The sequence below is a fragment of the Dromiciops gliroides genome, chromosome 3, assembly GCF_019393635.1.
Source record: "Dromiciops gliroides isolate mDroGli1 chromosome 3, mDroGli1.pri, whole genome shotgun sequence".
In the NCBI taxonomy this organism is placed as follows: Eukaryota; Metazoa; Chordata; class Mammalia; order Microbiotheria; family Microbiotheriidae; genus Dromiciops; species Dromiciops gliroides.
This window is the reverse complement of record NC_057863.1, coordinates 666577164-666604564: the sequence shown is the minus strand read 5'-3', so window position 1 is coordinate 666604564 and position 27401 is coordinate 666577164. Positions and strand designations below refer to the sequence as shown.

At 52.2% G+C, this 27401-nt stretch overlaps 2 protein-coding genes across 6 annotated transcripts in view; one reads left to right on the top strand and one right to left on the bottom strand.

Annotated features, from left to right (window-relative positions):
* The window catches only part of LOC122750158 (zinc finger protein 383-like), a 32942-nt gene extending 27703 nt beyond the window's left edge, over window positions 1-5239 (bottom strand). For all 5 annotated transcript variants that reach the window (XM_043996824.1, XM_043996823.1, XM_043996822.1 and 2 more), the window contains exon 1: window positions 4844-5239. In XM_043996824.1, the coding sequence (XP_043852759.1) occupies window positions 4844-4952 (109 nt within the window). In that variant the 5' untranslated portion in view covers window positions 4953-5239. The remainder of the gene's footprint in view (window positions 1-4843) is intronic.
* An 11786-nt stretch (window positions 5240-17025) lies between these two features.
* LOC122748453 (zinc finger protein 69-like) lies at window positions 17026-21317 on the top strand. The gene is made up of 4 exons (XM_043994085.1): window positions 17026-17262; window positions 19355-19447; window positions 19900-20026; window positions 20670-21317. The coding sequence occupies exons 1-4, from the start codon at window positions 17026-17028 to the stop codon at window positions 20774-20776; spliced, it is 564 nt and encodes a 187-aa protein (XP_043850020.1). The 3' UTR covers window positions 20777-21317.
* Window positions 21318-27401: the final 6084 nt, after the last annotated feature.

Sequence of the window (27401 nt, the reverse complement as noted above, 5' to 3'; positions counted from 1 at the left end):
ACTTAACAAACGTTTCCTGACCAACAGACGTCTCCCATCCAAGAAGGTGTCCTTGTCCCAGGAGCCCAAGGCACAAGCCGGCGCCAAGCAGATGGGAGAAGGAAGGGACGATGTGAGAGAACATTTCCCCAGTCCCAGGTTTCTTAGTGATCTCAGACATGACTTTAGTAGCCGATCATGTTGAGTGACAGACTTTGGTCTGCTTCTGTTCTGTGTGTCATTTACAAAGCCGTCTCTACAACTTCATTATGTTCTGTCCTACACTTTAGAAGCCTCATTAGATGATAAGGAATGAAGTCTAAGTCTAGTTGGCTTCAACTAGGGACAAGACGCACAAGAGCTACTCATATCAGAAACAGACTTATATACGTGACAACATAGGGGTAAAAATGTGTAATCAAATTAAAGGGTAGCTTACTAAAAATAGAGGGGACTAACCAATCAGAATTGCTAACGGTAATACAAAAGTATAGAAGTGGTTGTTGCAAACGATCGTGTTGTGCATGCTGTTGAGAGATGAAATGTTTGGGGCTATTTGAGGCATGTATAATGCAAATGTTTACCCTTTATGCCTTAAAAAAAAGGGGATGATGCTGTAAGAATACGTATGGGGGTGGAGGCAGCTAGGTGGCGCAGTGGATAAAGCACTGGCCCTGGATTCAGGAGGACCTGAGTTCAAATCCAACCTCAGACACTTGACACTTACTAGCTTTGTGACCCTGGGTAAGTCACTTAACCCTCATTGCCCCCCCCAAAAAAATATATATGCAGACAAATGCCATTAAAGCAAACATTGTACTTCTTGACTTAGAGTATAAATATTCATGGATCCTGAGGCTGTGTGGACTGGGCTGGTAAAAGCCAGATAGGAATCTGTGACCAAGACCCAGTTTTCAAAGAGAGGTCAGGGTTTTGTGGAATGAAAGCACCTTTGTCAATCACAGCCTTGACCACTCCTGAGAGCCAGCTGCTAATGGGTGATTAAGGATGCTTTTCAAAGGAAACCGATCTGATGAAAGAGGAAGGGTCAGATCCCAATAGCACTAAAATCCCCGATGCCCACCCTTCACATCAGCAATGATGGCAGGCATGGGAAAATTCAGCAGAAAGAGGGCAGGAAAATCAGAGTCACAGAAGCTGAGACCAGAAGGGTTTAAGGGCTTGGCCAGGGTCCCATGGGCTGGGGAGGGGATTGAGCATCGAGGTCCTCACACCCCATGCCTCCCAGAGCACTCCATCAGTCAAGGGGAGTTATGAGAGCGCTCACTTCCCTTGGGGCAGAGGTCTCACCACTGGCTTAGACCCCCAGGAAAGTGAAGGGGAGAACAAAAGACCCAGGTTAGCTTCCCTAACAAACATGGGCTTGACCCTAGAATTCTGCCCTGGTGATGGGCCTCAGAGGGGCTGAGTCAGCCTCCCTGCGGAGGGGCCTGGACTGATCTGTATAAGGAGAGGGGTGGACTCGGTGGGGGCCCCGAGGTTCCTTCCAACTCTGAGTCTTTGTTCCTACTGCTAGGGACAGGGGGAAGGGGGGGTGGCATCTTCAAAATAGGAGGACCTGCTTCGGGTGTGTGACCGTGGGCAAGTCCCGAAGTCCTGTCACTTCAAAGTTAGATGCCGACCATGAAATCACTGGCTCGGTCCCTGCCTTGAGACCCCCACTCAGGTGACAAAGTGATCTGCTAACCCGGGCACCATCCAAGCCCGCCACTCCAGCAGCTCCCTGTCATCGCAGGATCAAAGACGGCCCTCTGTCCTCCAGGGCCCTGCACCTGGGTCCCCACCTCTCCTGCGCCTGACTCCCTCTCACCTGGTCTACGATCCAGCCTCACTGGCCCACTTCCCGCTCCTCAGGCAGGTCCCCAAACCTGCCATTTCCCTGGCCCGGAATGCCCTCCTCATCTCTGCCTCCACCTCTCCAGGAAGCCTGTCCCAAGCCCCTCGCCTCTGAGGGTACCCCAGCCTGGCTGCACGTGGCTGTGGCACTGAACTCCCGGAGGGCAGAGACGCGTGGTCTTTTCCTCCTCTCTATATCCCTGGGGCACCACATAGGCCTGGCACATAGTAGGTGCTTAGTAAGTGTGGGGGGGGCACACTTGGTGGGACAATTGCACAGCGTCTGGCTTTCTAAATCCTCCTTTAGACAAAGACTGTGGGAAAGGGGGCCCTGAGCCACACACTGGGGAAACAAAGTCAGAAACAGCACCGGGAGTTCTGCTGCTGGACTTCACTGGGAGCCTCAGAGGGGAGGGGCCCAGGGGCTGCCCCCCCCCCAGCCCTTCTGGATCTCCCTGGTCATGGGGCAGACATCCTGAGTCCTCCACCAGAGACCCTGCTGCCCCAGAGGGAGCCCTGCCCCTCTCCCCCCCCCACCAGGTCGAGGGCTCCAGTGATTGAGCAGCTCCTACTTCGGGCCAAGCACATGCTGAGAGCTGGGGGCACCAGGCTGTCCCTGCCCTCATGGAGCTCCCAGTCTAATGGGGGAGACGGCAAACAGGAGCATGCAGGAAAAACATGAGAGACCACCAGAGGCAAGGGAGGGGGGAGCTCCCAGCGGGCACGGGAGACAGCCAGGATGGCCTCTGTCCCAAACCACACCTGGGCTCATAGACACCCATCTATAGCTCTGCTCAGGGGGTTGTCAGACCAGGGGTCAGGAGGACCCGAGTTCAAATCCAGCCTCAGACACTTACGACCTGAATGACCCTGGGCACCTCACCTAGCCTTGCCAATGGCCTGTATCAGAAAGAACCCGGAAGAGACAGCAGGCTTGTCTTTCCAGCCCAGCACTGCCCGACCGCAGGCCAAGGGGCTTTGGACAAGCCCCCCCCCCCCATGCTAGCCTCCATTTCCTCATCTATAAAGTGGGGCTTCAGGGCTCGAAACAACCTAAAGGAAAAATATCTAGAACCTCAGGGAGGGAAGGAGGGAGGGGGAGGGGGAAGAGCTCTTCCATTCCCTAAAGTTTGTCATTAAGCTGCAGTCATCTAAGTTATTTGGTTTAAAACATTAGAAAAATGAATCAGGGGAGCAGAGCAGACAAGGAAGAGTATGAAATGCTGGAACTCAGGACTCAGTAAACCTGGAAACACAAATTGCATAGGAAAAAACTGCGGGGAACACAAAGCAGGCAGCAGCAGAAATGAAGTTCTGCCGGACCTCTCACACGACACTGATTCCAGGCCCTGAACACGAAAGATCAGACCAGCAAACATCAGAAGGGAAGCGGAGGGGGGCGGCCATCACCAAAAAGAAGGGGTCGTTTAGATTCTAGGTCATCGAAAAGCCTCATCATGGACAAGACGCATGGGAGGCAACCAGGAACGGTCCAGTCCAAAGCGACACAGACAGCTACCGGAGCCATTGGCTCACAGAGGCAGGTTCTAGAGGAAGTGCAGACGCCTGCACACACCGGGAAGTGTGCTCCCCATCACCCAACATGATCCTGAGGGCCGACCTCACACCCAAGGAAGAGGCGAAGGTGGCACAGGGAGGGAGAGGCCAAAGCTGCACACACCCCGCCTGTGGAGGGGACGAGAAGTGGTCCGACGTTCTGGACGTCAGATGCCCACCGGGGGGCAGACCGATGAATGGAGAGGAGGGATGAGTGGGAAGAACATCCAAGCGATCTGCCAGAAGCCCCAGAGCGGGCTCTGAGGAGGCCTCCCCAACCCTGGAGAGGTGGTGGTCTACGGGAGCGGACCGCTGTCAGTCACCGGGAGAGCTCTGGGGGAGGGAGCGGGAGGAGGCATATACTGGGAAATGTGGGTGAGTACCGCCAAGCCGCAAGGTTACCGGACTGAGCTCGGGCACTCCCTGTGCCCAGGAGGGGACCCTGGACAGGGACAATGGATGGCGTCTCTCAGGGTATCTGAGAACTCCTCAGAGGTCCAGGCTGGACAACGGGATCCTGCCCGGCCCGGGGCCCTGGCTCCAAAGCGGTGCCCCAACCATCTTCCCTCAGGCATTGGGGTCCTCCAGGGAATCGGCACCCAAGGCCCTTCCGGCCCCTGTGAGTCGGCCTCTGGGCAGGCGCCCACACCCAGCTCCCTGGGCTCTGAGGCTCGGCTCAGGGACCCCCTCCCTCCAGGAGAATGTCAGCTCCCACCCTTCCTGGTGCAGACAGTGCCCGCTTGCCCCAGTGAGCCCGGCGTGGCAGGGTCATTGCAAGTGCAAACAACGGGGAAGAAGCATTTATGGAGTGACTACTGCATGCAGGGGCTGAGTGGAGAGCTCCCAGGGCTGGGAAGAGAGCTGGGGGAGTGACCAGCAGGATCCCAGGGGACACTGAGGGCCGGAGAAGGCTGGCCTCCCGCTGCCCTCCCCGCCCAGGCCTCACTTTAGGAAGGGCATTGACGAGCCAGAGGGTAAGGAGAGAAGAGTGTGGGGGGGTGGTAGGCCTGGAACACGGAGGAAGAGAAGGGGGCGGTGGGGGGGGCAGGGGACGGGGAGCGGGGAGGGTCCTCTGACCATTGCCTCCTGACTGGCCCGCATCTAGCCAAAGGAGCTAGCCCCGCTGGGCGGGGGCTGCAGGGGGCACAGCCAGCACCAAGGTGGGGTTTTCTGGGCACGGGGCAGCAAGTCTGGATGAGTTTTCTCTCTTCCTGGGGGTCTTCTAGGCTGCGTGGCTGGGGCGGGGCTTGGGGCTGGACTGTAGGACGTCCCAGATCCTGTCTCCCCTAACCCGCTCTAGACGTCCCCCTCTAACACCCCAGTCCGAGGGCTTCAATGAGCCAACATTTTAAAACTCTGACTCTATGCCTGGCCCTGGGAATGGGGGACAAATGACAGCGACCCTGCCCGCCCACGTCACACCCACTCCTTAACTAGAAGACATTCTTACCCATTGGACGAGTAGTGAGCTCCCCGTCGCTGGAGGTGTTCAAGCGGAGGTCCTGGCTCAGCAGTCCAACTCCGGAGGAGGGGGGGTCCAGCGCCAGGCACACGCCCATGCAAACAAGTGCGTAGCCCGGCACACTAGCTGCACCTACACGCCCGCCCACGGGGCGAGCGGGCGCCCACCAGCGTGGACACGCGCGCGCACGCGCGTGAGTTCACACTCGCAGGTGCTCACACCGACCCACAATCACTCCACCTACCTAGGAAATACAAGCACAGGCAAAGACAGCACCAGAGTATCCACGAGGCCAGCCTGGCAAGCTCACGGCCCCTCCGGCCCCGCCCCCATGACCACGCCCCCTTGCGGGGGCCGCCTCCTCCCGGGCCTCCTGCGGATTCCGCCCCGCCCAGCCAGGGACAAAGGCGCTTTCCCCTGGCCGGGCCGCGAGTACCTTGCGCCTGCGCACTGCGCACTGCGCACTACGCCCAGTTGGGCGTCGTTTCCCAGAGACCTCTGCGACGGCGCCTCGTTTTCATACAGGCCGCGGGTGCCTTTGGGAAATGTAGTCCTCGGGCCTTGAGCGCGGGTGCACAGGCGCTGTGAAACAGGACCCCTCCTCCCCTCCCCAATCCCGCATGATGAAGGGGACCCGGCGGGGAGGGGTGGGGATCGCCTTTTGTGTCCGCGGATGGGCTGGAGGGGGAGGTCCTGTGGATCTTTGTGCACGACCTCCATGACGTGGGGGTGGAGCTGTGCGGGTGGGAAGTGCGCGCGTGCCCATGTGCCACGCGTGTCAGTGTGTGTCTGACTTCTGGGGCCGGTGAATTTACTTAGACCCTTCCTGTAGTGGAAAGAGGAGGGGGCATCCGCTGTGTGCCAGGCACCGTGCTAAGGACTCTGCAATTATTATCTAATTTGGTAACGGTGATACCAGCAAATATGTATAGAGCACCTACTGTGTGTCACAACCATGCTTTTGTTGTGCAGCCCTAGTCAGACCCCCCCTCCCTTGGGGGTTTCTTGGCAAGGCCACTGGAGGGGTTGGCCATTTCCTCCTCCAGCTCATTTTACAGATGAGGAAACTGAGGCACACAGGATTAGGTGACTTGCCCAAGGTCACGAGTAAGTTTCTGAAGCGAAATTTGAACTCGGGTTTCCTGATTGCGGGCCTTGCGTTCTGGGCACAGTGCCACCTATGGACAGATGTAAACTCCTTGGGGGCAGGGACTGTCTGGCTTCTGTCCTGGCTGCCCAGGGCCTAGAACGGGGCTTTAACTCAATGCTTGCTGTCATCCCTGTCTGTGACTGCTGTGCAGACCCCCTCCTATCTTCTGGTCTTTCATGCTGAGAAGGCCCAGAGGCCTCTGTCCTGGGTGGGGTGGGACATGGCTGTGACAGACCATTAGGAATTGGGCTGCCAAGGATGGGCAGACTTAAAGGGCTTAGTTGGCCAAACACGAGAAGAGCTCTGCCTGCTCCCATCCTGTCCTCTCCAGGGTCAGTGGCTCCTACCTCCCCTAGGACCCTCTCCATCCTTCATGCCCTTCTTCCCGTGTCTTCCCACACCTCTCAGCCCCATTCAATACACATTCAATGGACATTTCTTAGATGCAAGATGCTAAACTTCATTCATGGAACATTTCTTGCTATTTTGTTAAAAGTATATTTTCAGGAGGGCAGCTAGGTGGCGCAGTAGATAGAGCACCGGCCCTGGATTCAGGAGGACCTGAGTTCAAATCCAGCCTCAGACACTTAACACTTACTAGCTGTGTGACCCTGGGCAAGTCACTTAACCCCAATTGCCTCACTAAAAAAAACAAAACAAAACAAAAGTATATTTTCAGGGATATTTTCTTCTGAGAACTGCTTTAGCTGCATCCTAAAATTTTTATGTATTTTGTCATCATTATAGTCTCTATGATTTGTTCTTTGACCCATTCATTATTTTGCTTATATTCCCTTGTAGTTATTTTATTGCCTTATAAATTATAATGGATTGCTTAATATTTCTCATTTATTTATAATTTCACCATGCACTACTACTTGCTCAGTTTTTGTAAAGGTACCATATGATAGTGGGAAATATATGTTATTTGATGGTCCCATTCACAAGATGCCAAAGGTCTTTCAGATAAAATTTTATCTTTCAGGTAAAACAGTCTCTTCAGTTCTTTATTTTCCATTATAAATTATAAGGCAAATGGAACCTTTAAAGAAAGAAGTTATTTTGGAAATGAGGGCAGAAATCAGAGGAAATAAGACACAAAGAATAATCAAACACTTAATGTTCTAATATCTAACTTTAGAACAAATTAAAGAAGCAAACACTTGTTTACTTCTCTACCAACTATTCAAGTTAAGAGGTTGAAGGCTGGTAGGGGGTGCAGGGATTTAAGTAAATTCAAGGAAGTAGGGATAGGGCAGGTAGAGTTCAGGGAGGAGGAAAGGACTCATCATTTAGCATCAAATTTGCATGAGCAAAAAACTCATGGGCAAAGTGCTGACTTCAAAGAGGAAGATAAAAGAAATAAATGGAGGAAAATATAAACCTAACAATAACCATAAACTGAATAGATTTAAACTCCCAGTAAAACGAAAACCTGGTGGAACAGGTAAGAAGGCACTACTTGACAATTTGTTACACAAAGGAGATATCTGTTTAAAAAATAAAGATCCATACAGAATGACAATGAGAGACTGGAACAAAATTTACTATGCGTCAGGTTATTCCAGAAAACCAGAAATTGGAATGGTGTGAACTAGGATAGAATAAAAATTCAGAATGTCAAAAGAAGCAGGTAAACGACATATTTAAAGGTTTAATGAAAACAGTATCATGGGGGCAGCTAGGTGATGCAGGGGATAGAGCACTGGCCCTGGATTCAGGAGGACCTGAGTTCAAATTCTGCCTCAGACACTTGACACCTACTAGCTGTGTGACCCTGGGCAAGTCACTTAACCCTCATTGCCCTGCAAAATTTAAGAAAAACCCAAAACCCAAACCAGTATCATTATTCAGCATATAGGCACCAAATGACCTAGCATTTACATGCACAAAAGCAAAGCTAACTGAATTGCAAAAAACACACGTTGACTGACAACTTGGTGATGCTAGGAAACGTTAATGTATCTCTTTCAGAGCTGGATTGTGTTTTTTGTTGTTTTTTCACAGGATAAATTTATGAGATAAAATGGAAAATAGAGAACTGAAGAGACCGTTTTATCTGAAAGATAAGGTTTTCCATAACTTTTGCCAATCTGATCAGTGCACAGCAGAACCTCAGAGTTGATTCATTTTGTATTTCTCTAATCACAAGTGACTTGGATCATTTTCCTTATGGCTCCTGATGGGTAGTCTGGATTTCTTCCTTTGGCCCACCCCTGGTGGCTTTGCGCCGTCTGTCTCTTGTCTGGGCGCATTTTCCCCTGCATAGACCTCCGAGGCTTGGGGATGGGGGGGGGCAGTTAGACTGAGCTCCCCAGAGCTCTAAGTACTTTGACTGTGCAGTTATTTCAGCTGGCTTTACCTTGTGTGAGGACATTTCTATCCTCCTTTCTTGCAGCAGTTTTAATTCGGTACAGCTTTGGCGTGTCTTGCAGTTCTGAGGTTGTGGGGTAAATGAATTGTGCGAGAACACCTGAGTTGGGACCTCATGAGTTTTCCAGCCCTGTTCAAGCCACCTCTGCCCATCACCTCTAAAAGAATAGCAGGAGAGACTGTTAGGCACTCTCCTGGATTCAAGGGAAACGAGACCCAGAGCATTTCCCTGATCTTGCAGGTCGGTTACCTGCCCCAAAGCGAAATACGATGAGCTGGAGCTGCCTGAGTGTCACAGCCACCAGGAGGCAGAAAGGTGTGGGGGATCGAGAGCTGGCCTTGCAGTTGGTACTTAATCAGTCAACAGGCACCTATTAAGCACCTATCATATGCTGGGCACCGTGCTATGTGCTGAGGCTACAAAGACAAGGTAAGGCTCTCTTAAGGCTCTTGAAGGAGCCTACTCTATCAGGAAGACCTGGGTTCAGGTCTGTGAGGGAGAAATTCATCCTCTTCTCAATAATTCTCAGGAACTCGGCAGCGAGGTGACAAAGGCTTTATTTTCTTCTCATGAGAAGGAGGCACCCTAGTGTGCAGCTAGTGGGTGCCCAGAAAGGGGGCTCGAAGGCCCTGTTTTATACCCTAGTCCCTAACGCAAATGGACCTTCCCCTTTTTCATCACTGGTCGGGGTTACAATCTACGCGCAAAAACTAGCTAATCGGAACACAGTATTCCCACCCCTCTTCCTTGTATGGGCATAACTCAGGACTGGACCTTATACTTCCTTATATGGACAGAACTCTGGAGAGGACCCAATTGAGACCAGGGCTCCTTGAACCATGTGACCTTGCTAACCTGAGGGGGAGGAGGGGATCTGAGACCTTTGTCCTAGAAACAGGTCAGGGGAGTAAGACTGACTGTTATATCCACATTGAGAGGAGACAATTACCCATTTCTCACAAGGTCCTACCTCTGACACACAGTAGTTATGTGACTATGAGCAAGTCATGGAACTTCCCATTATCTTCTACCCTTGTCCTCAGCCCCCATTTCCAATCCACTGCCAAAGCTTGCTGTTTTCTACCCCAACTGCATCTCCTGAATATGCCCCCTTCTGTCTCCCTGTCTACACCCCCATCACCTCACCTGGACAATAGCAACGGCCTCCTAATTGGTCTCCCTGCCTCCAGTTTCTCCTCACTCCGATCCATCTACACAGCTGCCAAATGACTTTTCTTAAACATAGGTCTGACCGTGGCATTACCCTAGTCCAGTGATAAGAAACTCAAGCAGACACAGAAGCTGAGAATGTGTTCATCAGAACCCCCATGGGCTGCTTGACTTAGTTTCAAGAGATAACAGTATCTATGTTTCATTTTCTGTTTCTTTTTGTCCAGTATTTCCCAATTACATTTTGATCTAGTTTAGGTGCTCTCAGGGGAGTAATAGGCCAAATGCACCTGCAGCTGCCTATTTGAGACCGCTGCCTCAGTCAGTAAACCTCAATAGCTCCCTATTGCCTCTAGGTCAAAACATAAACCCTGTTTGGTTTGAAAGCCCTCCACGAGCTGCCCCCAGTGCACTGTTCCAGTCTTCCCCACACTCCACAATCTGGCCACACAGACCTTTCTGTTCCTCACACATGACACTCAGTCTCCCATACCCATGCTTTGGCACTGACTGGGAACACGCTGGGGATGCTCTTCTTCCTCACTTCCACTTTCTACCTCTGTTCCTTCAAGACGGAGCTTGAGACACACTGATGGAGGATCAGTCGGTACTGAGCACCCGCTGTGTGCCAAGCGGCTCGGCAGCACCATGGTTAGAGCCTGGGTAATTGGCTTCACATCTCTCAGTCTCAGTTCCTTCAATGGTAAAATGAGGAGGTTCGAGGCAACCTCCGGGAGGTCCCTTCCGGCTCCCAATCTGGGATCCCTGTACTTGTAGCATAGGTTGTTTCATAGCTCAATCAACAGGCGTTTATTAAGCCCCTGGGCTGGGTGCTGGAGGCACGAAGACAAAGAAAAGGTCCCTGATCCCAAGGACCTTCAGTTCTCTGGGGACAACATGGACAGCAGACGTGGAATGAATTAATGAGCAAATATAGGCTAAACAAATAAATACAAGGGAATGGGGGGGGTACTGACAGCTGGGGGAAGATTAGGGAATATTTCATGTAGAAAGAATGTCACACCCAGCCTATTGTAATGGGGGGGGCAGTCTGCCTGCCTCCACTCCAACTAATCCATCCTCCATTCATTCACCAAAGTGGTTTTCCCAAAGTCTGACCCCCTCACCTCCCCTACTCAATCAACTCCGGCAACTCCCTACTACTCCCATGAACAAATACAAAATGCCATTTGGCATTCAAAGCCCTACATGACCTCACTCCTGGCTCAGTACTCTTCCATCACAGACTGGCTGTCCCAAGGACAAGACTCTCCATGTCTTGGCTCTGGGCATTCTCTCTGGCTGTTCCCGAGGCCTGGAATGCCCTCCCCCCTCTGCTCTGACTACCGACCTTCCTGGCTTCCTGTAAGTCCCAACTAAAATCTCCCTTCTCCAGGAAGCCTTCCCCAACCCCTCTTAATTCCAGCACATCTCTCTGTTATTTTCCATTTATCCATAACGTTGCTTATTTGTATTTGTTTGCTGTCTCCTTCATTAGAGGCTTTTGTCTTTGAATCTCCAGGACCTGGGACAGGGTTGGGCGTGTTAACTGCTTCGTGAATGATTGCTTGCCCATTCACTGTTTATTGGATGCCCTGACACTACCACTGCCCCCCATCATCCCATGAGCACTCCCTTATTACAGATGCCCTGTGTCTGCCAGTGAATGCAAACTCCACACCCAAGGTCCATCACCTCTCCACCAATAGTAAAGGTGCTATGTCACAAGCACGGTTACTCAGAATTCAGCTGCCTTTAAATGAGCTTTTCATCTACTTCATTCCACTTTGAAGCACAGTATTCTCCTGGTTCCTTTTCCTTTCTTGGAATTCCTCAGGTCTGTCATATCTTATGGCACAATAACAACCTTTTGCCTTCACATAAGATGCTTAATTCAGTCATTCCTGAGGAACGGGTGCCTACTTTAATTTGATCTAAAGTTGGAATAACCCCCAGAGGCTGAATCCAATACTCTCATCTTGCAGATGAAGAAACTGAGGCCTGTGGAGGTTCAGGAACTTGCTCAAGGTCACTCAGGTAGCAAATGTCAGAGGAGGGATCATTCTTATGCTGAAGTCTACTCTGAGGCATTTTTTTTTTTAGTTCTGAGGTTAAAGGTTAAATAAAATGAGCATTTTCACATATGAAACAAGAGAAAGAGAATTGGACATGAAACTATGAATCACTAACATTTACAGGCTTATTTTCCTTTTAAATATGTGATCAACTAAACAATTGGAAAGGTATTACTTGCTCATAGACAGGCTGAGAAATTAATCTTATTTATTCAGTGTTATACCAAACCACCAAAAACTATTTTATAGAGCTAGAAAAATAATAACAAAACTTATCTGGAAGAATATCAAGGGAATAAATGAAAAAATGTGAAGGAAGGTTGTGTAGCTGAAACAGATCTCAATTTCTATTATAAAGTGGTAATTATCAAAACAATCTGCTACTGGCTAAGAAATAAAGTGGAATAGATTAGGCACACAATAGGTTTGTGATAAAATAATGGAATTTGGCAGACGCCCAGGGTGCCACCTGAATGATCTAGTATTGTTTGGGAAGAGGCTGTTAATCTCCTTTCTTATTGGGCTGGGAGAAATAACTAAAAAAGGCAGTATGGAAGGGAGGAAACTTTGGACTTAGAGGTCCCTCATTATTTTCTGAACCCCAATATTACGGCAAGCCCACCAATGAACTCTCCCCATATTAAATTTGGCCCCTACAGATTGTAGTAAATGACCATACTAATCTAGTACAGTTATCCCTTCCACATAGCCATTTTCCCCATCACGGTTTCAATATATCATGGGTTGGCCTAAGAAATTAAATGAGAATTCTGGGGGAGTTTTGTGGAAGCTGTAGATGACATGCAAAGGCTAGCAGATGTCACAGAAAAAGTTCAGAAACTCAGAAATGCATAGAAGATATGTATAGTATTATATAATGTCAACATATTTTATCTTTTAATACCATAATAATTGAGACTTACTCTGGTACAAAGGGAGAGCCAAAAAATTTTACACAGATTTTCCAGATCATGGGTGTCACACTCCTAACCCCCTTAATGTGGAAGGGATAACTGTATATGACAAACACCAAGATCTGAGCTTTTGGAACAAAAACTCACTGTTTGACAGAAACTTCTGGGAAAAATGGAAAACAATATGGCACAAACTAGGGATAGACCAACATCTCATACCTTATGCCAAGATAAGGTCAAAATGGGTGTAGGATTTACACACAAAGGATGATACCATAAGCAAATTAAGAGGAGCAGCTAGGTGGCACAGTGGATAAAGGACCGACCCTGGATTCAGGAGGACCTGAGTTCAAATCTGGCCTCACATACTTGACACTTACTAGCTGTGTGACCCTGGGGAAGTCACTTAACTCTCACTGCCCCACAAAAAAAGGGCAAAAATAAATTAAGAGAGCATGGACAGGACAGCTAGGTGGCACAATGGATAAAGCACTGGCCCTGGATTCAGGAGGATGTAAGGGCCAAATTTAATATGGGGAGAGTTAATTGGGTGGCTCACCATAATATTGGGGTTCAGATAATAATGAGGGACCTCTAGGTCCAAAGTTTTCTCCCTTCCAAACTACCTTTTTTAGTTATTTCTTCCAGGCTAATAAGAAAGGAGATTAACAGCCTCTTTTCACAAACAAATCAGGTTTTATTAATGGAAATAAAACATATAACAAAGGCAAAGTTAATAAAGCCAGGGACAAGGAATTAGGGGAAGAGAAAAATGGATAAATTCCCTGGTTCTAGCAAAGACTGACTCAATCCCCAAGCTTGCTTCCAGCTCAGCTAATTTGGAGACCTGGCTTTGTTTCCATTAACTCACCACCTGGTCGGGCCCCCCCCTTCCCCCCTTCCCCCCCCCATTTTGATTATATGAAATTAAAAAGGTTTTGTGCAAACAAAACCAATGTGAACAATGTTAGAAGGAAAGTAGAAAACTGGGAACTTTTGGAACAAATATCTCTGATAAAGACCTCATTTCTCAGATATACAGAAAATTGAGTCAAATTCATAAGAATACAAGTCATTCTCCAATTGATAAATGGTCAAAGGATACGAACAGGCAGTTTTCACACAAAGAAATCAAAGCTATTTATAGTCATATAAAAATGCTCCAAATCACTATTGATTAGAGAAATGCAAATAAAAACAACTCTAAGGTACCGCCTTACACCTATCAGATTGGTACTATGACAAGAAGGAAAAATTATGTTGGATGGGGATATGGGAAAACTGGGACACTAATGCACTGTTGGTGGAGTTGTGAACTGATCAAATCATTCTGGAGAGCAATTTGGAACTATGTTCAAAGGGCTATAAAACTGTGTATATCCTTTGATCCAGCAATACCACTGCTAGATCTATATCCCAAGGAAATTTTTTAAAAAGGAAAAGGACCTACTTATACAAAAATACTTATAGCAGCTCTTTTTGTGGTGGCAAAGAAATAGAAATTGAAGGCATGCACATCAATTGGGTAATGGCTAACCAAGTTGTGATGTATAATTGTGATGCAAGCAGGATTTCAGAAAAACCTGGAAAGACTTACAAGAGCTGATGCAAAGTGAAGTGAGCAGAATGAAGAGAACGTTGTATACAATAACATAATATTATTGTATGATGAAGAACTGTGAGTGACTTAGCTATTCTGGGCAATACAATGATCCAAGAAAAACATGTTATGCACCTCCAGAGAAAAAACTTATTATCTGAGTACAGATTGAAGAATACTATGTTTTCCTTTTTCTTCCCTCCTTCCTTTCTTCTCACTTGAATCTTCTTATTCAAAATGACTAATATGGAAATGTTTTACATGATTGCACATGTGTAACCTATATCCTATTGCTTACCATCTCTGAGAGGTGGAGAGGGAGGGAGGAGAGAATTTGGAAATCAAAATTTTAAAAAACACAACCAAATGTTAATAATTGTTTTAACATGTAACTGGGGGGAAATAAAATATTATTTTTTAAAAGTAGAAAAATAAATATATGATCAATTCAACATGTTACATTCAAAGCTCTTGCTTGTCTGGGTTTCCTTCTGGCTGTTTTCTGTTGTCCTCTTCACATTAAAAAAAAAGTGCGGGGCAGCTAGGTGGTGCAGTGGATAGAGCACCCGCCCTGGAATCAGGAGGACCTGAGTTCAAATCCTGCCTCAGACACTGAAGACTTACTAGCTGTGTGACCCTGGGCAAGTCACTTAACCCCAATTGCCTCACCAAAAAAAAAAAAAAAGTTTGGGGGCAGCTAGGTGGCACAGTGAATAAAGCACTGGTGCTGGATTCAGGAGAATCTGAGTTCAAATCTGACCTCAGACACTTGACACTTACTAGTGGAATGATTGGAATGATGCCACCTGGTGGAGCTTTACATTTAGAAATTTAAATTACACACTAGCTGTGTGACCCTGGGCAAGTCACTTAACCCTCATAGCCCTTCGCAAAAAAAAAAAAAATGCTTGCATGACCCTCTCTTCTTTTTTTTTTTTTTTTTGCAACCCTATTGATACCTACTCCTCCTCCCACCTCTTCCCCCTCAACTGAAAATGAAAGAAAAGCAAAAGCCTTGGAACACATACATACAGTTAAACAAGGAATGCAAGATAGCACAGCTGTACAAAAAATACATTCCCTTACAAGCATGTGCCCTTAGACGTTAGTAGGTCACCTGCACCAACCACAGAAATGGGTTAGAGCATCTTACTTCTCACATATACTTGCCTGCAAGTCCCCCCAGTGTGCCTAGGCAACCTCCACGGCTTTGTAGAAATCAAGTAAAATCCAGAATTCACTCAACCAGCCGGCCTGCATTTAATCATTTATGATGAGCTAGAAACTAAGGATACAAAGGCAACGGCTGCTAACCAGTCCCTGCCCTTGGGAAATTGAGTCTATCCCCCTGAGGTTGGGGACATTACCTACTTCTATAGATTGGCTGATGTAAATGTAAGATATAAGATGACTTTACTGGGGAATTGCTATCAGCTAGGGATGCTGGGAAAGACACTTGAGTGGAGCCTTGCAGAAGAACTCTAAGAAGATTCTAAGAGATGAAAGCAAGGAGGAAATGCATTCCAAGCAGGGGGGACAGCCAGAGCAAAGGTCTGGAGGCCAGAGATGGATCGGACGAGGAACAGTTCAGAACGCTAGTTTGCCCAGATTATAGTGTTCATGACACAACAGAACAATTTATCTTATACTGAAAAGCAAAATCAAGTGGTACGAGCTAGAGATTCACAACCGTTTTGTGGATCCACAATATTTTTCTGCCCTATTTCAAAGATGGAAATGCTCATCTTATTTGGTGCTTAACCTCAGAACTTAAAAAAAAAAAAAAGGTTTGCCCCAGAGCAGAACTGAACATAAAAAGGATCCCACTTGTGATCTTTGCTACCTGTGTGACACCAAATAGGCAGGCCCACAGACCCAAACCCAGATCAGGAACTTGCAGAGCTCAGACCAGGGGGACAGTCAAACCTGGTCCTGCACTAAAAGCTTGCCCCAGCCTCAGCTGTCCCTGAGAGGTCCCCCACGCAAGAAAGTGGCAGCAGGACGAGCTCAGCCCTTGCCTCTAGAAAGGTCCAGAGCTTAGCCCTCACATGAAGTCTGAAGCCTCTTCTGCTTTGCATTTCTTTGCCTGATCATAGGTGAGTGTGCAGCAATTCTGAGCCGGACATTTCCAGCCCTGGAGGCCACCTTGGGAGTGTGAGAGGTCCCGGTGTGGGGGAGCATCTCCTCTCTCGTGCCTCCCGGACGCCTTGAGCAGGGTGTCCGGCAGAGCTCGCCATGTCCACAGCAGGACCCAGGCTCTCCTTCCCCGTCACCGCGGCGGGCTCCCAGCGTAGCGGTCATCCTCACCCCTCCCACGGCCAATCCTTAACACCTCCCCCTTCTGTCCGGATACTGCCCCGACCCTGGTGCAGACCCCCTCCCTCCCGGGCCGCTGCGGGGGGTCTGCCTGCCAGCCCACCCCCGCCCACCCGAAAGAGCAGCCCGATCGTGCCGCCCCCCTCCTCAGCAAACTCCCGGGGCTCCCCAAGGCCCCCGGAGTCGAGGGGGCGGGGGGGATGCTCCGGCCCCTCCCTCCCAGGCTCGGCCCAGACACGGGGGGGGGGGGTGGAGGCTCAGAGCCCAGGGGAGGGGCGCTCCAGGGGGGCTATCTAGCCTCGGGAGCGCTGGACACGCGGCCCAAGGGCCCGTGGCGGGTCAGAACCACAGGCCATTCGCTTCCTCCCCGCCCCGGGCTGGCGGCTGCCTCGCCAGGTAGTGAGCTCCCCGTCCCTGCACCTGTGCGAGCAGGGCCGGGGCTCCAGGCACGGACTGACACCCTGCGGGCGCACACACCCAGACACGAACACAACTTCAGGCGCACTGACACGCACGCACAAGTCCACGGACACGCGCAGGGCACGGACACCAGGACCAGACGGTGCGGCGCATGCGCGCCACGCAAGCCCCGCCCAATGCAGATCACAGACCGATGGTCTCCCACTGCGCCTGCGTGCGGAACGGGCGCGCGCGCGCGCGCGCGACCCCCCCCGCCCCCCGACATTCCCAGAGGTCTCCGCGCTTGCTCGGCCTCCGTACTCAGACCGCGGGGGCGGCTCCGGACGCGCAGGCGCAGATCGATAGGCGAGCGAACCAGGAAGCAGAGGGAGTGCAGGGGGAGCAAGAGGTGAGAGCGTGAGGGAGGGGAACTCGTGACGTCACGGGACCTGGGGTACGCAGGAGGGGGCTGGGGTGTGATTGGGTGTCCAGAGGGGCGGCTGAGATTGGGACGCACTGGGTGCGAGAGACCGCGTGCACAGAGCATGCGCAGAGGTGGCGTCTCTACCTCCCCCAGCCCCCGCTCGCTGTCGGGATGGGGGGGGGGCTATCACGTGTATGTGAGACTCGGGCACCTCCGGGGTCACCGTCGGGTCACTGGGGCGGTGGGAGCACGAGGACCTGGGTTCAGGTTCTGCCTCCGAGACCTTCCTTCCCCCCAGGGCTCCCGAGGCTGCCCGGGCAGAGGGACTTGGCTCCCCTGGGAGATCCCGCCCCCTGCCCGGGCCGCCCTGGGTTGGTATCCGATCATTCAGCCGGCGTGGACCCAGATGGGGGGGGGCGTGGGGGGGCGCAGCCTCTGCTGGCTTCCCCCATTGGCTCCTGCCCCCCCAGCAGAGGGCCAGCCCCCCAACAGTGCGACCCCCCCATAGCAGAGGGCCAGCCCCCCACAGTGCGACCCCCCATAGCAGAGGGCCAGCCCCCCACAGTGCGACCCCCCCATAGCAGAGGGCCAGCCCCCCACAGTGAACCCCCCCCAGCAGAGGGCCAGCCCCCCACAGTGAGACCCCCCATAGCAGAGGGCCAGCCCCCCACAGTGAACCCCCCCCAGCAGAGGGCCAGCCCCCCACAGTGAGACCCCCCCATAGCAGAGGGCCAGCCCCCCCCACAGTGCCACCCCCCAGCAGAGGGCCAGCCCCCCCCATAGTGAGACCCCCCCCATAGCAGAGGGCCAGCCCCCCCTACAGTGAGACTCCCCCAGCAGAAGGCCAGCCCCCCCACAGTGCGACCCCCCCATAGCAGAGGGCCAGCCCCCCACAGTGAGAGCCCCCCCCACAGTGCAACCCCCCAGCAGAGGGCCAGGTCCCCCCACAGTGAGAGCTCCCCATAGCAGAGGGCCAGCCCCCCCACAGTGAGACCCTCCAGCAGAGGGCCAGCCCCCCACAGTGCGACCCCCCCATAGCAGAGGGCCAGCCCCCCACAGTGAGACCCCCCATAGCAGAGGGCCAGCCCCCCCACAGTGAGACCCCCCAGCAGAGGGCCAGCCCCCCACAGTGAACCCCCCCCAGCAGAGGGCCAGCCCCCCACAGTGAGACCCCCCATAGCAGAGGGCCAGCCCCCCCACACAGTGCCACCCCCCCAGCAGAGGGCCAGCCCCCCCCATAGTGAGACACCCCCATAGCAGAGGGCCAGCCCCCCCCACAGTGCCACCCCCAGCAGAGGGCCAGCCCCCCCCATAGTGAGACCCCCCCATAGCAGAGGGCCAGCCCCCCACAGTGAGACCCCCCCATAGCAGAGGGCCAGCCCCCCCCACAGTGCCACCCCCCCCAGCAGAGGGCCAGCCCCCCCCATAGTGAGACCCCCCCATAGCAGAGGGCCAGCCCCCCCTACAGTGAGACCCCCCCAGCAGAAGGCCAGCCCCCCCACAGTACGACACCCCCCCCCCACCCCCGCAGAGGGCCAGCCTTCTGGCAGGAGGCACAGGCTGCTTCCCCCTCCCACCTCTTCATTCCACACATCTCCGAGGTCACTCGCCGGCTCTGTAACCTTCAGTGGCTCCTTGTCCTCTCCAAGGGGACAGGTAAACTTGGCCTCAGGCCCTCCCAGGCTGGATCCAGGCCAAAGGTCTTCCCTCTGTCACTTCTGGGCTCCCAGCCCTCTGTCCTGCCCTCTGCCCTTGGAATCCTCAGTGCCTGCGGCTCAGCCCCGAGTCACCTCCTCCATGAAGCCCCCCCCCCCCCAGCCCTGCCCGTGGGGCCTTAGTAGAGGGTCCGGAGTTGGACTGAGCGGGATCTCTCTCCTCCCCCATGTGTGTGCCCAGGGTGTGTCTCCTGCCTCAGTGTCTCTCCTGAGGAGACGTGTGGTTGTGTGTGTCTCTGTGGGTGCAGGGCCTAGGGCCAGGCTGGGGCCACCTGCCCCACAGGAAGCCGCTTCTCCCCAGGCCCGGGCAGGGCCTGCCCCAAAGGCCCCTCCACCTCCCTTGACAGAGCTTCCTCTCTCAGCCCTCAGGTCACATGGCTCTGAGTCTCCTTCCCCAGGAGGGAAGCCCAGAGGAGGATGGCTGGTCCCCCGGGGGCCTCTGGGCCCTAGACCAGGTGAGTGGGGGGTCCCCTGCTCCTCCAGGCTCCCAGACCCCTGTTTGTTGTTCCCCAGCCCTCAGGGGCTCCTTGAGCTTGGTGGTCAGTCATGAGAATCAGCCCCAGGGGAGGCCCCCTTCTTCCTCAGTAATGAGGAGGGGTCCCCTGAGGTCATCTGGTCCAGCCTCCAAGAACAGGGTCCCAGCAGAGCTGGGCCTAGCAGGGAGGCCTGCAGAGCAGATGTCCCCCACACACACACATACACACCCAGGCCCTCCCTGGGCCCCAGGCCCGTGTCTGGGCCAAGAGCATGGATGGGAAGCCAGAAGGGTGCTCAGGTCAGCTGGCTCAACCCCCTCCTCTTCTGGGTGAGGAAACCGAGGTACAGAGCCCTGGCCCCGAGGGTGTTTCAGTCCCCCCTCCCTCCAAGTCCTGCCCCCAGGTCAGCCCGCCTGTGTTTGGTGTTGCAGGAAGCTGTGTCATTCAGGGACGTGGCTGTGGACTTCACAGAGGAGGAATGGGGGTGCCTGAGCCCCCCGCAGTGGCAGCTGTACAAGGAGGTGATGCTGGAGAACTACAGGAACCTGATGTCCCTGGGTAAGGCTGCCTCCCCTGGACTGGGCTCCGGGCCCATCCTGAGCCGTCCCCATGCTCCCTGCAAAGGCCTCTGGGCCAGGGCCCTTCCAACCCTCCTGCTGTGGCCTAGACTCCTGGCTGCCCTCCAGTGCCCGGGCACGCCCCCTCTCTTCTATGTCCTTCTTAAGGCCTGGCCCCAGACTGAGCCCAGCCCTGCAGCGAGGTGTGAGGAGGGCAGAGCATGGGCACTCCTGGATGCCCTCCCTCTCTTAGTGTGGCCCCAGATCTCCTTGGCGCCCTGGGCAGGCCCCCAGAGCCCCCAGATCTTCAGAGCAGCAGCTGTGGTCCGACCAGCCCCTGCCCCCAGCTTGTACCTGCGAGGTTGGTGCTTTGGGAGCCAAACATGAGACTGCGTTTTCCCAGGGTCCTTTCTACATCGCTGAGGTCTTTTGGGGGTCCTGTCTGTGCCCCGCAACGGGGGGCTCCCAGCTCGGTGTCATCAGCAAGTTTGCTGAAACAAGCCTTAGGATGCAGAGGACTCCCCTGGAGGCCTCGGGCCACGCCATGTGGGACCCTTCACGGCTGCTCTCTGGGTGGGCCCCCGAGCCGGCTCTGGCTCCACAGAATCGGGTTATTGTGTGGTCCCCATCTCTCTGACCCATAGCTTTGCAGGAAGCTCTGCAGCTCGTGTCCACAGCCTACCCCTCAGTCACATTGGTCAGTCTTGTCAGAAAAGGCCATGAGGTGGGTGCACGTGACCTGCCGTTCTAGACTCCCCCAGCCCGTGGGCCCATTCTCTGCAGACTCTCCTCCTGTCCCCTTTGCCTTCTTCCCCTTCCCGGGCAGTGGCTCAAGCTGTGCCACGTGCCATACCCACAGACGTGTGGCCGTGGGACTCCCAGTGCTCAGGTTGTTGTACAGACCAGATGAGAGAGTGTTTGCGAAGTGCTTGGCTCACCGTGGGGATGGTCTTCTGCAATCCGACCACCTCTGATCCTGCTCCTCCCTGTAGAGCCGGGCGCGTGCCCGGCTTTATTGCTGCAGGCTCCCTTTGCCAGCCTCAGCTAATCCTGAGGCTTAGCCCCAGACTGCTCCCGTCATTCTCTGTCGCCGGCCGCTGAGCTCCCTGTGTATCCACACCAGCTTCTTTAGACCCTCCCCCTTCCCGAGAGGAATCCTAGTCCAGGGATCTCGCCTCCCTTCAACCCTTAGAAACCGGAGCCGGAGCGCATCCCCCCCCCCCATGGCTGGCTTTCTTCTTGTTCTCCTAAGTTCTAGAGAGGAATAGTCATTTCCCTCCCACGTTCCCCTCCTTTCTCTCTCAGCAGTCGGCTCCTCTTTGTTAGGCAGCTGGGTGACCTAGTGGATAGAGCCTGGGCCTTGAAGTCTAGAAGACCTGAGTTCAGTTCCTGCCTCAGAAACCTAGCAGCTCTGTGACCCGGAGCAAGTCCTACCTCAGTTTCCTCATCTGGAACGTGAGGATAGCAATAGCACCTCCCTCCCAGGGCTTTGCACCCCTTGAAGTTCTCCACAAATGCTATTCCGCCTTTGTTGCCGTGGTGGTTAGTGAGAATCGGCTCTAGAACAGAAATTCCGTGTCCGTGCCTCCTCTTCTCGGCCGGGCAGCAGGACTTCCTGAAGTGCGGACTGTGTGTGCGGGTTCTGAGAACAGGAAGAAAGGCCAGTCCCGCGCTTCGGGGAGATGACGCTCCAAAGAGGAAGACTAGCTCTGAGGCGCAGATACAGAGGGACGCGGTCATCTCCAAGGGGAAGGCAGGCAGCTGTGGAGGTCAGCTTTGGGCAGAGGTCAGGGGTCAGCATTCCGGGCCTGCAAGAGGCCCGTGTCGCTGATGGACAGACAGGGAATGCGGAGGGGCTTCTGTGGGGCCTGGAGGTGGTGAGGAGCCTCGGCAAACGGGGCCACGCGCTCAGACCAGAGATGTCGCCTTTAGAGCCGAGCCGTGTGCAGGGTGTCTGAAGGCTGGAGGCACGTCAGGGGCCCCTCCGTGTAGGGGACCAAGAAGAACAGCAGTGATATAGCTGCATGGGTCGGCTCCTCTGAGCCTCGCCAGAGCCTTACCGGAGGGGGCTGACCCAGGGGCCCCTCCCCAGCCGGGCTGTGGACAGGGACAGTCTGCTCCCTTATGCTTCAGACCCTTGGGATCTTGTGATCGGATCTGCTTGGCACGTGGCTAGACAGAGCCAGGCTCCCTAGGCTTCATTAGGGAGTCTCTGTGACCCTGTTCTTGTACGCCGGGCCCCAGAGGCCCCTTCTTAGCCAGAGGGCGACTTCCCAAATGTTTTTTTCTTTTTCTCCCTTGTTTTCCATGAGAACAGTGAGGAAAACACAAGCCGTGTCCCTGGGGTCTTCAGGGCTGTGCCCCCGGCCTCCCTCTGGTGTCTGTGCCCATGGGGATCGCCAGCCGTGGGGAGCTGTCCTCTGCTTTGGAGTCTTGGGGGGCCTCGGTGCTTCTCTGTACAGACAGATGCTGCCTCAGTGCCCCTGACAGGGAATCACTAACCCCTCCTCCTCTTCTCTCCCTCCCCTGGTCCTGACCGGATCATCTCTTGCCTGGTGGATTCTGGGGGTCTGCTCTGACGTTCTCTGGAGGACCAGCAGCTTCTTCTTCCTCAGAGCGTCCAACTAGGGGGCGCAGTGGATAGAGCTCTGGACCTGCATCAGGAAGACCTGAGTTCAAATTCTGCCTCGGACAGTTCTTAGCTGCGTGACCCAGGGCAAGTCACTTAACCTGCACTGCCTCCATTTCCCATCTAAGATGGGGATGATAATAGCACCCACCTCTCAGGGTTGTTGTGAGGATTAAATGAGATTATATTTGTAAGGTGTTTGGCAAACCTTACAGCGCTCCATAAATGCTTGGCAAGGTTATCACAGTCTCCTCCAGGAAGAGCCTCAGATCTGTTCCTAAGCTCCCCTCTCTCTGTACCTGTTCTCCAGCCTCCTGGGCAGGGTCACTTCTCACCTCCTGGTCTCCCTTTGAAGCGGCCATTTTGTTTCCTTTAATCCCAACCTGGAGATGAGCCCACAGCACCCAGAGGAGAGGCATCACAAGGCCGGGCTCCTGGACCTCTGTTCTGAGGTGGGGGAGCAGATGGGCAACGGCGGAACGCAGCATTCACGTCAGGTGCTGTCTGTGGGGCCGATGGTTTGGCCAGAAGGTGTTTTTTTCTTCTTTTTGAGGTGAGGGAGTGGACAGATAAGGAAATGTATTTAGTACAAAAACAAGATGTCAATAAAATATATTTTTTAAAAGATGACCCTGGGGCAGCTGGGTGGCACATTGGATAAAGCACAGGCCCTGGATTTGGGAGAACCAGAGTTCGAATCTGGCCTCAGACCCTTGATGCTTACTAGCTGTGTGACCCTGGGCAAGTCACTTAACCCTCATTGCCCTGCAAAAAAAAAGATGACCCTGATGAAGCTTGGTCTCAAAGAAGAGAGACGAGAGTGCTGCTCCTTCTGCTTTTTCAAAGGAAAACTGGGGGAAAGTTAGAAATAAATGTATAAATCAATCAGCAAACCTGTATTTGGCTGATACTGTGTGCCAGGCAAGGAGCTGGCGTGGGGAACAGGAAGACAAGAAGAAGAGCAGCCCTGCCCTGGGGGGCCTGGGGGACTACATGTCCGTATAAAAGTGTGTACAAGTTATATACAGAATAAATGCATGACAGTTGGGGGGGGTGGGGCAGGCACCAGGTGTGAGGGCCAAGCTTTGAAGAAAGCTAGGCTGGGGTTGTGCATGCTAGGCAGACATGGCAGACAATCGACCTAAGTCAAGGAGGTTGGAGCCAGAGTGGGGAGGGGGTAGAGGCAGCTTTGGTGGGACCCTGGGGGCACAAAGGGAAGTCAGAGGGGCTACGGGGCTGCACTCTCTAAAAGACTGAAGAGGAACTACAGGCTCTCAGAAGACCCACTGTCTTTTCTGTTCTTTAATGTAACATTTGAGCTTATTGTGTTGGGGGCGGGGGGGGGGGCAGTGTGTGTGAAGGTTTTGGGATGCCAAACAGAGGTGTTTGGATTTGACTCTGGGGGGTCCTAGGGAGCCCCCAGGCTGTGATGAGCAGGGGCGTGGGGCAGGATTGGCAGGCTGTAGTGTGAATGGGGATGGAGAAAGGAGAGACTTTTTTATGTTTTTGTTTTTTTGGCAGGGCCACACAGCTAGTAAGTGTCAAGTGTCTGAGGCCAGATTTGAACTCAGGTCCTCCTGAATCCAGGGCTGGTGCTTTACCACTAAGTAAGGAGAGACTTTTTAATGGATAAATGGATACACTACCTTACTACAGAAGTTCAGCTCTCTCTTTTTTTTTTTTAAAGGAGGTACCTTCACAATTTGGCCTCTGGGGGAAATTATAGTAAGAAAACAAGGGAGCTGTCACTTGATTCTCACCTCAGCCTCTTTATCTGCACGTGGGGATTGTAGGGACCAAGTTTTAACTGGGGAGTGTTAGCTTTGCGGCTCTCTGCAATATTGGAGCAAGGAAGGAGACCAATGGCCTCCCTCAAAAACAGAACAGGATTTATTAACAAGAATGAACTTAAAAACACAAGCAAGATCAGTAGAATTAAAGTAAAGGAAATAAAATGGGGGAAGGGACACACTACGACCTGAGGGATCAGCTGAGAACACACGGCTGTGTCCTGTCGTCTTCCAGCTTCAAGCTAGAATGGCGAACCATTTCCCTTCTTCCCAGCAGACCCCAGGCTGACCACACACATAGCCCCAAGCCAATTGGCTGGCAGCCCTGACTGACAGTCACATGATTGCCCTCACTGGGCTTCCAGTCATTATAATTTTGCCAGGCCCATGTAGGCATCGTAGAGTGGTGATGACATGAGGTGCCAGCGCCATGGTGATGGCTACAACCAGTGGGTGGAGCACCGTGCTGTTTTCGGAGGCGCTGCACCTGAGCCCCAGGCCAGTGCATGTCGGGGGTTTTTAAATTCTAGCCAAAAGATGGGGTCATGAAAACCTCAAATAACAATTCTTTAAAGGATCATGATAATATCTTCCTCACAGGATTGTTGTAAGGCTGAAGTGAGTCATGTAACATACTCAAAGCACGTTGCAAAACTTCTAGAATGATATTAATGTTAACTTATTAAATTAGGCAGTTGTGATGCTGTAAAATTAAAAAGCTGTTGTGTGAACACCATGAGTATAACTAAAAGAGAAAATGTTGATTGGGAGAAATACTCTTACCAAATCTCTCTGCTCGTACCCATCCATCTCCATCTCCAAGGGCTGCCTCCTCCCACCCCCTGGCCCTAAGGGCTCCCTCCCCAGTTCTGCCTCTTAGAAGCCCCCTTTGCTTCCAAGCTCAGCCCCAGTGCCCCTCCTACTTCATTTGGTGGTCTCATCATGGATTCAATGATTGTCTCTATGCTGATGATTCTCAGATCTTTTCCTGCCCAAACTCTTTGCTGATCTCCAGTCTCACATCTCTAACTGCCTATAAGATATCCCAAATGAGAAGTCCAGGAAGCATCTGAAACTCAACGTGTCTAAAATCAAACTCATCTTTATCCCCAAGCTTTTCTCACTTCCAGACTTCCTTATCACTGTTGTGGGCACCTCCACCCTCACAACCCTTCTGGCTCCCAATGTAAGCCCTCCCTGTCTCACCACCACCTTCCCCCATATCTGATCTATTGCCTGTTTCACCTTTGCAACATCCTTTGGATAAGCCTCCTTCTCTCCTCTGTCAGCACCTTGGTGCAGGCCCTCATCACCTCACAACTGGACTCCTCTCCACTTGCAATAGCTCACTGGCTTGTCTTCCTGCCACACATTTCTCCACTTTGGTTCATCTTCCCTTTAGCTGCCAAAGTGACTTCCCTAAAGTGCAGTTCAAACCATCACTCTCTCTCTCTCTCTCTCTCTCTCTCTCTCTCTCTCTCTCTCTCTCACACACACACACACACACACACACATACCCCTAATTATTCCCCTAGTGACACCAGGGTTAAATACAAAATCTTTTTTGGCATTCAAAGTCCTTTCCAGCCTCCCTACATTTTACAACCTGCCCCCAGACCCCAGTAACATTCCCAGACTAGCATCCTCCATCTCTCAGCTCCAGCATTTTCTCTGGCTGTGCCTTGTGCCTGGGAGGCTCTTTCCCATCTATGTCTCCCAGCTTCCCTCATTTCCTTTCAAGTCCCACCCAGAATGTGATTGATGTCATTTGGATACAGGAAATGCTCTGCTCCAAGGGATCTCTGATTACATTCTTATATGTTCTTCATAATGGTGATGTTACTGAATATGATGCTGAATGAGCATCCTGCATATTTCTACAAGTGCAGACTGAGGAAAGAAGGGTCCTATTCCCAGCCTTCGAGAAGCCTAAACTCTAGCTCTGGTTTCCTTTCGATCTTTCAAGGAGGATAGAAAGAGCTTACTGGGCTGTTATCAATGGTGGTCAAGCATTCACCTCTATATTTAACATAGTAGTTATGAGAACAGGAAGTGCCCAAGAATCAGTTTATCTACCAGCCAGGACTAGGGATAAGAGAAGTGTGGGACCCACACCAAGAATTCCACCAGGGATGGCCTAATAATAAAATTAAAATTACAAAACTGAAAAATTGAAACAGATTAGATCCGACATCCGGAAGCAAGCAGACACGGGGCTAAGGTGTTTAGTAAGCCAAAGGCCGTGTTCCCGGGGAAGGACACACTCTTTGCCCAAACTCCTGTCTTTCTTTATCTTTTAGTATGGTACTGTATTGTCATAGCTTCATGACGGCACAGGTTCTGGATAAGGGATGATGCTCTATCACTTTTCTGGTCCCCAGTGGAGCACAGCAGGCTGTGTGCTTGCTCCCATGCTTTTCAGCACAATGTTTCTGTGATGTTGTCAGATGCCTTCAATGAGGATGAAAATGGCATCAAGGTCTGCACAGCAAGACTAAAGTAGAGGGAATATTGGTGCACAACTTTCTGTTCACAGATGACTGCATATTCAGTGCAGCCTCTCAGGCTGAGATGCAACAATGTTCAGATCCATTCTCTGCTGTCTGTGCTAATTTTGGCCTAACAATGAACACCAAGAAAACACAGGTTCTCCATATCATTCGTACCTGGAACCATTGCTTACAGGAAGCAGAAAAATTCTGCCTGCTGTAGACAAGTTCACTTACCTCGGCAGTGTACTTTCCAGGGATGTCCACACAAATGAGTAGGTCGGCACATGCCTCGCCTGAGCTGGCTCCAAAGGAAAGAATGAGAGAGAAGAGGTCTTAGGCTGCCTGCCAAACTGAAGGGCCACAGAGCTGTGGTGCTGACCTGCTTGGTGTCTGCCTGTGAAACCTGCACACCTGCTTCCTTGTGAATGGCCTTGGGAAAATTCTGAAGATCCCCTGGCGAGAGAA